The 13,052-nt window shown below is 35.4% G+C and overlaps 2 protein-coding genes across 2 annotated transcripts in view; one reads left to right on the forward strand and one right to left on the reverse strand.

Annotated features, from left to right (window-relative positions):
* The window catches only part of LOC117611804 (protein expanded), a 45,448-nt gene extending 39,215 nt beyond the window's left edge, over window positions 1-6,233 (reverse strand). Inside the window, exon 1 of the mRNA XM_076690637.1 lies at window positions 5,801-6,233. The gene's annotated coding sequence lies outside the window, so the exon portion shown is untranslated. The remainder of the gene's footprint in view (window positions 1-5,800) is intronic.
* Window positions 6,234-6,845: 612 nt separating this feature from the next.
* On the forward strand, window positions 6,846-11,434 carry LOC117611963 (WD repeat-containing protein 26). The gene is made up of 11 exons (XM_034340511.2): window positions 6,846-7,301; window positions 7,658-7,894; window positions 8,453-8,612; window positions 8,691-8,861; window positions 9,078-9,251; window positions 9,464-9,649; window positions 9,735-10,001; window positions 10,088-10,233; window positions 10,310-10,518; window positions 10,597-10,791; window positions 10,974-11,434. Exons 1-11 carry the CDS (start codon window positions 7,288-7,290, stop codon window positions 11,027-11,029), a joined length of 1,815 nt encoding a protein of 604 aa, XP_034196402.1. The 5' UTR covers window positions 6,846-7,287; the 3' UTR covers window positions 11,030-11,434.
* Window positions 11,435-13,052: the final 1,618 nt, after the last annotated feature.

A 13,052-nucleotide genomic window follows, 5' to 3' on the forward strand; every position in this document is an offset into this window, starting at 1 on the left:
ATAAATTCCGTCGTATAACTCTCGTGACTCCGTAGGGCGTTCAAGTGTGTCGTTAATAACCGCAGCAAAGGAAAACGGTGCAAGAAAGCAATGAATTTTCAAAAGCAGAAGACACATTCTTTCCTTCCTTCCTTCCTTCCTTCCTGCCTTTCTCTCTTTTTTCTTCGACTACTAGGTGGGTGGACGAGAGAGTATTGGCCTCGAGAGAGCTGATCAGAATGGTCGAATTTTCGAGTAGGGGGACAAAGATATTTTGAAGAAAGCTTCGACAGCCACGACGACATCGGAGAAAGCAACTCGAACGTAACGGAGCGATCGTGGAAATTTATTCGATATTTTAATATCATCTTTCGTCTCTGAAACGACGCGGAACCGTAAAACCTGAACACGACCACCGTCTTTATCGTGTTCATCTTTTAGTAGCTGATGTTAGATAATTTTAACGCCATTTTAACGCCTTATGAAGCATGTCTAATGGTGAACTACGTGAAAGGTCACTTTAACGACTACGTAATTGGATTCGAGTGTATTAGCCTGGTCTGGAAACCTTCACCGTGTTCCCAATACTCTTACATTATAGTTTAACCTCGTGTACATAGTAGACAAAGTATTTGTTAATTATCAATTACCTAATTACGTACGTAAGAAATGGGATTGAAATTTATCGCGAGGAGGTTCCAGTCTAAATTGAATCAGTTTCGAATTAAAGCGTTAAATCGTGAAATTTGAAAGGGTTGATATAGAAAAGCATCGCGTCGGGGCAACGTGGCTGGTAGGCACGGCAATGTTGACCAGCTCGCTCGCAAATCGGGTACAAGGTAAAGGATTCGTACGTGAGTGGCGTTCCAACGGCATCAGGTTTTATCGTGGATCGTACCGCGGCTTCATTATTCGTTTCTGGCACGTACGGGCATTCACACCCGTTCCAGCCACGATCGGGCTTTCTTTCCTCCTCCTTCCAGAGCAGAACGAAGAAACCACGACGATTCCTTTGGCCCGATCCAACCTACGGCCCTCCCCTATCCAATCTACTCGGATACATAACGAGTAGTTCTCGCGTTCCTTCCCATTTCCACTCTTCCCGCTTAATCCACTAGAGATCGGGTCAAGTTCAATAAGAAAAATTTTCATTTACTATATTTTTCATACTGGAGAAAGTACTACCCTCCGGCAATCGGTTACTTGCAAATATTCTTCAATTCTGACGGACCTAATCGTCTTTCTTGATTTTCAAGTCGAAACTTTTTATTTTTCTTAGCACCATGTTCCACTTTTAAGGAAATAGATGATAATTGAAGATGAATAAATAAAAATTTGTATTTTGCGAACCGGCCTGGCCCTCTGAATCGGAGGACAAGGAGTGGAATTGTGTTTGAAATAACCTTGGTGCGGTTTGAGGTCCGGCTGCAACGTGACCGTGAAGGTCGAAACACCGCAAGCCCTTCGCATAAATTCCTTTCTATGCTCCTTCTCCCTAAGTTTACCCAAGACGAGGACGAGTGCTTCTCGACGGAATATCAATGATGGTACGACATAAATTATTGAGAGATGCCCTCGCGAGTTGCTGAGAAATCAGCTTATCAAAAAATACCGTTCCTAACTTATTTCAGCCAAACAAATGGCTACTTTTTCTTTATAACTCGATCTTTATGCGAAATGGCGAAATGGAAATACGAAGGAGGATTCCTAAAATATTCCAATAATTTGCTATATTTAACAAGGTATTTCAGCGGAAAAAGATTTGAAAAAATTCCTTCGTTATAAGTATTCGCAGAGTTGTTGCTAAATAAAATTGGAAAGGAATGCAACGTTCGCGCGTAAATAGGTAAAGAAGACACGAAGAAAAGGCAGGGATGTAAATTGAATCGAAGCGCTTACCTTGAGCGTTTACCATTTAAATCAACAGGATTCCAACATGCTCTACGAGAGAAGCTGCTAACTATGTATTCGACTTCTAGCACAACAATCAACGATGCCGAAGAGTGAAGAGGAACGGTAGGAAAGAAAATGTTGCAGTGAATGCTTTGTAAGCTGGCAATAAATTATAAATTGTGATCAGACAGGCGGTGTTGATCGATGCATTATGGATCGGATTATGCAGCTCGAACACGCGGAGACATTTGTAAACCATCCCCGTTTTACATTTAATCCTCGACTCGATCGTATTCTCTAATCTTTCACGTTCCAAGACAATACAATTTCTTCGCTCTAACAGGATAAAAAAGAAATTTAGTTCTATCGTCTATCGCGTTAGATAAAATTCAAGCTGGTCTCGAACTTAGCATCGAACTCAACGAAGAATCCTCGTCATGGATTATTTATCACCACCCTCTGTGTGTATCTGTGTATCTGTGTATCGTGAGCTACGTGATCGTGTTTCCCCGTGTGAACGAGCAGCGAAAGAACGAATCGAGTCGAATCGAGTCGAATTGAATCGAAGCAAGCAACGATCGTACAGGTTTTCGAAGCAATCGATTCGAAACGGTACACAAAACGAACTGTACTATACACGCGAAACGATCCTTTGCTTCTCTTCACGATCCACGGTTCACAATTTAGGATTCAGGATTGCTCGCGTTGCGTTTTACAATTTATGTGACTCATCGGATCGAGATATAATTATGATAATGCTACCTACTACCTTCCCGTTGCGAATTTCGAGAGATTGCCCAATATACATCTCGTTCCCTAACTATCGCCATTACGACGCGTTATCATTTTATTCCGATATTTCGCGCCTTAGTTCAACTATCCTTACCGGTTGCATCGCTTCACCAGATCTGAACCGTATGTTGTTGCGTTCGAAGATCGATTATAAGCGTGAAATAAGAGATGAGAAAAAAAATCTGAAGGGAAGAGAAGAAGAGTGCAGAGGGTTAAAGGAGAAAAGGAAGGCAGATTTGAAAAAGAACAAGTTGCTGCTTCCAGACTTTATATAGAATCTGGACTGTGTAGCTACCGACCACCATCTGTCGTCTGACTATAGATACTAATCTTCAACGTTGAAGAGATAAAGGGGAAGGGAAAGAGATCGAGCTTTGTCTTAGCCGACCCTTTGGCATTCCTTCCTTCTAGCCAACTTCAGCCCAAGAATTATAATCACCCTGTGCTATCCTCCGAATATTTAGACCTTCCTAGACAATTTTTACAGCTCCAGAAGTCTCTCTTCCACAACGGAGCGACAAAGAAGAAACGGACAGAATCGACCTGAAGAGACGAGCGAAAGAGATGGGAATAGAAGCACCTGCGCGCCTATCCGCCTTCCACCACATTCTTTCGGAAAAAATAGAAAAATAGCTCGGAATTCTTGGACGCTTTCGATCTCCAGAATAAAATCCAGAAAAATCGAACGATCGGCTTATTTGGAGTAAGTATCGATCAATTTTCCTTCGAGAAAATGATAGTACACTGGATAAAAATTCCACCTAATAATTTTTTACTATTTTATATATCCCAAATCTTAGAAAAATGATGCAAAAATGATTGGCACCAGCCTTCCACGAATCTCTACTTGGAATAAACGTAGGCAAAAAACATCTCTAACTACCTACGTTTCAATATTTACCATTAATTACTAAGTTTCCTGAAATTTGTCTGTTTCTCATCAACGAATCTCTTTGTTGAAAATCTCGACTCTTGAAAATAAGGAACCAACGGTCACGTACGAAGATGTAGGTATCGTGACATCATCGCGATATCATTCATTACGGTTCTGGTATCGTATAGTTAATCTTGCACACTCTGGTATGCCTAAATTGTACGTGATACAAGAAAGTTTGCTCCAAATTTCTTTGCTTTTACTTCTCCGATGTCCGAGGATTGTAATCGATCTTGGACTCCGTCTTGTAAAAGGTACAATAATATACCGAGTTATTTCGAAAACTTAAATTTTCTTCTTAACGCAAACAAATGTGCTTTATTTGGCTCGAATACTTTGGATGATTCTTTCCAGCTAATACATGCTAACGGTGTTTGAACGACCTTTCGAATGTCTACCGAAGAAGAGATGCCTGGCTATTATTTACCCTGGCACAAAGACCTTCAACGTAGCCCCGAAAGGTATTTTGCACGGGTAATATTTACCCGGAGCAAACACACACAAGTACGTACAAGGCAACAGAGCGAGGGTGCAACTGTTACAAAACTAATCTAAATGTTGATAGTAACTATAATACAATCGTATTTATCGATTCAATGAAACTTTACTAATTGTAATTTATTAAAATATATCGTATCATATAGATTAGACTATTTCGTAGCCACAAAATAACAACTAACTATTTATTTCGATCGTATGACTCGAATTTGATAAGAACACTTGGAACGGTCGCTTTCAGTATTAACTATTAGTAAATATTTCATTTTGATCAGTAATAGTAGATTGAAAACGATATTTTCCTATGTCAAACTACTTTCAACTGTATAATGCAGGACGATAGTCACGGCTATCGTTTCCTACCTACATATTAACATTCAACACGACGAACTTTGGTTGAAGAAAACGCCGCGTCGCGTCAAGGAACCGTTCTATGCCTACAATCATACATTTCTGTACTATGTATTATGGTTCCATATGCGGTTAAGGGCTGCGAATTTAACCAATCAAAAAATAAATCACGTTTACGTGATTTCATTCAAATTTTTCAACCACCAAAAACTCTCGTCTACTGATAAAATAATATTATTAAAAAAAAAGGGCTTAAAATTTAAATAATAAAAATAAAATTGATTTTGAAATAATTACATTCAAATTGTCGCTCTTTCGGTAGACCGGCATTTTTTTTTTTGAATGCAATTTTTTGAAAATTATTCACCTAAAGTATCTACGATGATTATCTAACACCAAAAGTGTGCTTATAGATCATTCATGTTCGCAATGAGATTACTTTTCTCATTGTCAGATATAAACCAGAAGTTAACCTCAACAATAATGGATACACGCGGTCGAATGCGCGGGTGCCGCGAGTCGGAATGTGCGCATGCGCATCCACTGTGGAATGTGCCCTCTCCCCGTCGACTACCTCTTCCCGTCCCGCAACTAGCGATGAATTCGGAACACTTTCCGAAACATTTCCAATATTATTACAAACTAACAGTTGAATATTAAAGAAACTTCACTGTATTTATCCAAATAACTAATAACGTTATTACTACGCAATTTTCTCTAATACAAAAATCCTAACGAACAAAATGATACTCTTTAATATCGCTGATAATGAATATTTATATCGTTTGTAAACTTTTTACCGTTCATTTTATTCTCCAAAACTCTTAAATATGGCATCGAAAGAGATATCCTTATAACCTTCCTTATCGTGTAAATATTAAATCTACAATACATAATTACAAAATAAAAGTTGCAATAATGCTTTATTTAACGTTTTCAGACTAGATGAATCATCGACGTGAAAGTCCAAAATCCCCTAGACTCTAGAGTTTAGACTCCAGATTAAAAACTAGGCTTTTGAAAAACATAAATGCGAAATAAATATTCAATTATTATATGTATATGTGTGTATGTATACACATACAATATATATGTATATGTATAAAGAACATTAAAACAAACAAGACGAACATGCTAATATTCTATACTCTACTATACATTATGTATATTACATTTTTATAGCGTTTCAATCATACTATTAGGCTCGCGCCTTTTAACAAGATGGCGTCGTACCGAAATATGTTGTCATGACAAAAATTCAAAGTGCAAATTATCAACTTCGATATTACAATACATATAATATGTGATTTTTACTAATAAAAATTCAAAATAGAACAATGTCGACAGACTTACCTTTTCGTTGCGTACTCGATGATTTATCTCGGCGAAAAGAACATCCCGGCGATACACGTAATCCGGTTAATCCAACGTAACACAAAGAAGCGTGCTTTAGGCGCGCAACAAGTGGTAACGAATAAACACTTTTGTGTGAGAATATTATAAAATACACAACACCACACAAATCGCACGTATGCCGCCGCTTACACGAGATTTTATGATTTCACGTCAACTTCGACACGACGAAATTCTTTCCCTCACATGTTACTCGAATCATGAAAAAATCGTTTTAATGATATCGCGAACGACATTGTAGCTCGAATAAAATTCATTAACCTCGTTATTAATTGTTATACGTGCAAGCTTTTTATACAAATTTAGGACACAGTTCTGTAAAACGAAACGTGCAAGACTTAGCGCAACACCAACACAATATCCCTCACCGGCGGCCGGCAACCGACTGTCGAGCGGCGCACCGGCGCGGCGCATGCCGATTCCTCACAGTCGATTCGATAATTCTCGCCGCGATTCTACCTCGCACTTTAAAAACTACGCGCGAATTAAGTCAACTTGACACTTCGCACAACTTCTATACAATTTTCCATTAGATATTGCTTCAGCTCTTCTGTGTATAACTTTATTAAGTTCCAAATAAATATAAACACACAAATTTTTACCGCAACTCGTTCAAATTTACTTTAAAATTATATATAACAATTTTAAATCGAACATAGTCACTTGTTATTGCATAATTAATTCACCAATCTTTACTATAATACAACTTTTAAACTGAAATGATATTCTTTCTTTTTAATCTTTGTACACATATAATAAATATTTACATTTTTTATTATCTTTTATCAGTATTGTAATAATGAAGAGTTTAAAATTTGCTAAAATTCCTTGAAATTTCTTGAAATTCCTTGATAAAGATAGATCAAAATACCCGCTGTATTATTTTTTTATCAGACAAATGCTACCATCTTACGGTGGAAATGGTAGCTGAAGATATTTTATAGGTTTAGAAAAGCAACGTATCTGAGCGGACATAGCGGGCGCCATAGTCAACGGAACTATCTGCAAAGATCACAGTGTGACGTAAACGACGATCTAAACAAGTATCAGCTGTGTAGCAGTCATTGTTCGTATCCGTTTTGGCAGTCGTACAAGAATTCTGTTTTTCTTCGTTTTCTGATCGTCGGGCATCAGGTCCGACGGGATAAACGGTATACGCATTAGTTGGAAAGACAAGTGTAAAAAAAAGGGGGGAGGCTACGAGTTTTCTGTGCAACGCAACCGTGGCTGCGTGCGTGCTCCAGCCCCAGCCCCACCAACGATCTTAGGGACAATAATCGTGTGAAAAACGGGGCGGTACGCGCATAAGCCTGGCCTCGAGCAGCGAGTCAGACGACGGTGGACTCGCTCCGCCACCGTGCAAAAGGTCCCGTAGTTCTCTCCCGACTACCCTACGACCAGCGGACGAGCACCACACCGATCCTGAGATGGAAAACTATCGGTAACGCAATCAGGGCCCTAGAACACCGCGAACGCGTAGTCAACACACGAAGGGGCTTACCCCCTTCGTAATGACGCTCTCACGTGTATCTTCTTCCTTGCAGAATCTCAAGACGTATCGACGTCGGATTCCTTTCATATCAGCTGTCTATCAAGCGGTTTTCTTATTTCTTGAAATCCTTGCATCGAATAGTCATAGATCTTTTGTATACAAACATAGAATTTTAAAGTTTTTCCAAAAAAAAAAAAAGAGAAGAGATATTTAAGTCAAGATAGGATGTACCGATTAATACACATAAGTGCTAATATTGCGGAGTACTATTGTCATCACGGGTAACATTTCCGTGTGCATGACAGCATAATGCAACAGCAGACTTCAAACGGTGGCATTTCCTCCGGGCTTCAGCAAAATGGCTCTACAGCTGACTCTGGTGGACCTCATGCAAATGGCAACGTGATGCCGGAATCGGATAATGACATCAATGGTGTGAATGGGGAAACGAATCAAAACTTAGGACCTCCAAAAATAATGGACAAAACTAATCAAGATATTGTCAGGCTCATTGGCCAGCATTTGAAGACAGTTGGACTTAAGTATGTACTATTTCTTCGCTTTCTGCATATTTATATGTTATAATGAAATAAACGTACATAATTTTAATGGGAACTATGCTTCCTATACTACTTCAACTTGAATATCTGATATTATAATTAAACTTTATTTCTATCAAGTATCAGGTATTTTCTTTGTTTCTTAAGTTTTCTTTGTATGTACGCATTTATCAGAAGTATTGTATCACAACCTATCTGGACTGCACAGTATGTGGTGGGAGAGAGCTAATTATAGAACTTTGAAATATAGTTGCTAGTATCTTCAAGTTATATTTGCTTTATAATGATATAGGCAATGGAAAAAAGGATATCCACGTAATAGATGTACAAACTGTATTTATAATAAAGTATATTGTTATATTTAATTGAATGTTTAATGACATATATTATAAAACAGTTCAGTTCAGTTCAGTTCAGATCAGTAGGTAGAATAAAATAGTTGCTTCAACTAAATAGAAGTATGTTTTCATAAAATTATATAATTGATATGTCTCATAAGCATTGATATTTTATAATTAACTGTATGAAATTTGTTTTTAGTCGTACTGCGGATCTTCTTATGCAAGAGTCAGGTTGTCGTCTAGATCATCCTGCAGCTGCAAAATTTAGGCAGCATGTTATGGATGGAGACTGGACCAAGGCAGAACATGATCTTAGCGAACTTAAAACGTTTTTAAATGGCGCAAATCAAAGTCTAGTGGTTAGTATCTTCTAATTTTTAATTTTTTAAGGGCTAGCCAGCTACGAACGATACGTCACGATACACTTTTATTTACAGGAAATGAAATTCTTATTACTAGAACAGAAATATTTAGAATATTTGGAGGAAGGATTAGTATTGGAAGCATTGCAAGTTTTACGCAATGAACTCACACCTTTAGGCCATAACACAGGCCGTGTCCATCAATTATCTGCATTTATGATGTGCAGTGGACGCGATGAATTACAGGTATTACGTTATATATTTCACTAACAATATGATATTGTATTTTACTCGCACATGTGTAGTAAAATATCCATTATATGTATATGTATCTCACGGTATTATTACTCTTCCATTACTAATAAATTTTTAAAGAATTGAATTTTGTACACTTATAAAAATATTCTGAAACTAACCTGTTACTGAAAATTTGATCACTAGCAAATAGACACTTGTTAACAGACACGTGCCGGCTGGGATGGCAAAGGTGCAGTTTCGAGAGCTGCTCTAATGGACAGACTACAGAAATATCTGCCACCCTCTATTATGTTACCACCACGACGCCTTCACTCTCTCTTGTGCCAAGCTGTGGAAATGCAAAATCAACAGTGTACATACCATGTAACGCATACTCAGGTATTGATTATTTATATTATTTCACTTATAAAATTCGAAGAAAATCTTATTTCTAATATCAGTCACGTTTCAATCAAGTTTTACTAATGTTCTCTAATGAAATTTGAACGTAGAATATCCAATGAAAATTACACTGTCTTCAGATCTACAAATATTTCTTCATTTCTTGTTTTATATTGCTATAATTAAAATTATTTTTTGTTACATGTTAGACAAGTTTAGAGAACGTATCGTTACTCGTGGACCATAGCTGTAGCAAAGAGCAGTTTCCGTGCCATACTATACAGGTGCTCAATAATCATTGTGACGAAGTATGGTATTGTAAATTCTCTCCCGATGGTCGTAAGCTAGCTACAGGTTCTAAAGATATGACTGTAATTATTTGGGACGTTGATCCAGTAAGGAAATTATTCATTTTAATAAAGTAACAAATCTTTGTTTTAAGATAATAACAATTTTTTATTGTTTTATTATTCAAAATAGGAAACACTGAAAGTAACACACAGAAAAACACTAGAAGGTCATACTTATGGAGTAGCACTAATTGCCTGGAGTCCTGATAGCAGTCTTTTAATCGCTTGCGGACCTGAAGATTGCCCAGAGCTTTGGCTCTGGAGCATCGACCCACCTGATTACGAACTTCGTGCAACAGTAACTCAAAATACCGATGATTCACTTACCGCTTGCGCTTGGTATCCCGATTCACGTAAATTTGTGGCAGGAGGTCTTCGTGGACAATTTTATCAATTTGTAACATCAATTAAATTTATTATTTAATCAATTTCGTTTGTATACTAAAGTACCTATATTTTTTAATGTACAAACTGATATTTCAGGATATCGAAGGAAATGTATCAGAATCTTGGGAAGGAGTTAGAGTAAAATGTTTGTGGTGTAAAAACGATGGTAAAACGGTTCTAGCTGCTGATTCGCATCACCGAATCCGGGGATATAATTTTGACGATTTATGTGACTTCACAATGTATAAAATTATCAACAAAATCCTTTATTTACGTAATATGTTGTAATATTTTTGGTAATATTTGTTTATATTGCAGATTACAAGAAGATCATCCTCTAATGTCGTTTAGTGTAAACAAAGCAGACCGGCTTGCACTTTTAAATGTAGCTAATCAGGGTGTACATCTTTGGGATTTACAAGACAGATGTTTAGTGAGACGTTTTCAAGGTGTTACTCAAGGACATTTTACAATTCACAGTTGTTTCGGTGGTGTAAATCAAGATTTTATCGCATCTGGCAGCGAAGGTACGTACATTAAACATTCTACAATTTTACAGTAAAACAAGACGTATATTTGACAAGACATATTTGTTTCTATTACAGACACTAAAGTATATGTATGGCATATCAAAAGAGAATTACCTATAGCAATTTTAACAGGACACAGTAGGACAGTAAATTGTGTTTCATGGAATCCTGTATATCATCAAATGATGGCTTCTGTATCAGACGACTGTACAGTAAGAATATGGGGACCTAGGTCATCCTCTCCGGAAAAAGGTGAAAGTGACAAGACTGGTAAGTTTATCAAGCTTGATATCCTATTGAAATTGTGAAATTTGGTATAATTATTTAATCGTTGAGTGTAATATTAATATTAAATATTGTTGTTCTTTTTTTTTTCTTCTTTTTTTTCTTTTTGTTTTTCATTTTCATACGGATAATGTAAGACAAACACGAAACTTTGTCTTTAATTTTAGCGCCGTTAGAAAGTAACTCTTCAAATGGTAGTGGATGGCATGAGATGGTATCGTAGCGAACTACAGTATATCAGTGCCCCCATGACCTCATGGTGTTCAAAAGACTGTCATATTGATCGTCATACTGACTTTTTCCTGCCCCCAGCAGCTATCTCTTTATGCCTCGTTACTGTAAGTCTGGATAAATGACTACCATTGAGAGTAAATGAGAGATACATTAGCATCAACTGCTAATTCATGAAAGAGCAGTCGGCCGTTATTTGAATATCTATTTCTTTTTGATTAATCAATTTTGTATGCAACCTTACGGCCCGTTTGCCTGTAAAGATTAAACTCAAAATTACGAATGTGAATTATTGATTGAAAACGAACAGCATAATATGTGTCGACTAATATAGGTTATCGTAAAATATAAGTTCAACAAATTCCGTCTTAGCGTTGATGTAAAAAGAAAAATTAATGTGCATTAGCAAGCAAGAAGTACTACAAGAATTAAAATTTGTGATTTTGTGAGATCATCATGAAAACTTGTTTTGACAAAAATTATGTCAAATTTGATCTTTCTAAAAATAAAATGCTGTAAATAACAATGTCGTGCGTAATGAATTTCTAATTAATTTTTTTAATTATTAATGAGGGTGATACTGTTTTTATTTTTCTCTATACATATATGTAACTGCCATCTTACATTGATACAGTTATGATGCAGTGTAAAAGTAACACAAATATTACATTTAGACGTTTAATTTCCATCAAATAATTTGTAATTATGTATAATTCAGAAAATTATAAAATTTGCAAACGTTTCAACTGTATTATAAAATCAATTTCAGAAATGTAACAGTTTTGCTATTAAAAGGATTAAATTGAATTTGAAAGTTGAACATAAATCCTAAAGTTAGTACCTTGATTCTGTACTGTGATTTCATATTAAAATCTGTGCAGTTGGTGTCAAAAGTTTATAAAAATACTACATTTGCCTTAATATTATCACACTCGTGAAAACTCTAAAGTAATGTCAACAAATTACACAGATTTCGAATATCTGTGCCAAAACATTGGTTGCTTAATACTAATCAAATATCTTTGTATGTTGCATTTTCAGTTCCATAGAAAATTGTCATTTTATACCCATAAGAATATTTTGAAATTTCAAATCAACAAAAACAGTTATAAATCAGGCACATATTCTATGAACAGTTCTCAGTTTAAACACAAATGTTACTGTGTTTGTATGTAATATGTAAAATGTTCTATTATTTATAATAAGTATTTTTCAAACAAATCTTTTATATATATATATAAAATGCAATATGTTTTTTTTTTGTTTTCTCTTATTGTTTGAAAATATAACAAGAGTAAATAATAAATCTTAAAATATGTTCATAAATGAAAAGACAAAAACACTAAAATGTTTTTTCCTTTACTAATAGGCAGTTGAAAACAAATTGGATGGTTTCAATACATAAAAATCTTGGAGTATGTGTGTACAAATACTTTTAGAAAAAATAATATTATAAACACATTTACATAACAGAAGAGTTTTACACAAAGCATCTATAGTTCATGCCCCTAAAATTATAGAGAGATAATATGATAACAAATCACTATTATCATTTGCATTTACCTGTGGTGCCTTAGCACTTTATAATCTAATTAAAAATTTCCAGGAATTTCTCATAATTTAAAGTATTATGTAATTTAATATAGTTTGCAATATAATAAACAGCAAATAATAAATTTTACTTAAAAATTAGTATTAAATGGCATTCACTATTTAATATGTATCAGCATCATAAATTTTTCAGTGATAACGTTTTTTTCAATCATATTTTCTAATAGAGGCAAAATAATATTGTCTCTTTATAATCATCTATTTTTATATTTGTTCATAAAATATAGAAGAGCAATAACGAAAATTCTTAGAGATCTTCTTTTCTATAAAGTTAGTGTAATACAGTAACTTGAAATACAAAATATGCCACGTTTGACAAAGTAAATATAGAGATTTACATAAAAAATTAATCATTTAAATTATTTTTTGTAAATAGGGGGCGAAAATATTATAAATACATATGT

Source organism: Osmia lignaria, chromosome 10 (assembly GCF_051020975.1).
Source record: "Osmia lignaria lignaria isolate PbOS001 chromosome 10, iyOsmLign1, whole genome shotgun sequence".
NCBI lineage: Eukaryota > Metazoa > Arthropoda > Insecta > Hymenoptera > Megachilidae > Osmia > Osmia lignaria.

Coding starts and splice junctions, on each gene's coding strand:
- LOC117611963 (XM_034340511.2), top strand. Junction 9,252..9,463: donor ACCATGTAACGCATACTCAG/GTATTGATTATT, acceptor GTTACATGTTAG/ACAAGTTTAGAGAACGTATC. Junction 10,519..10,596: donor TATCGCATCTGGCAGCGAAG/GTACGTACATTA, acceptor TTTCTATTACAG/ACACTAAAGTATATGTATGG.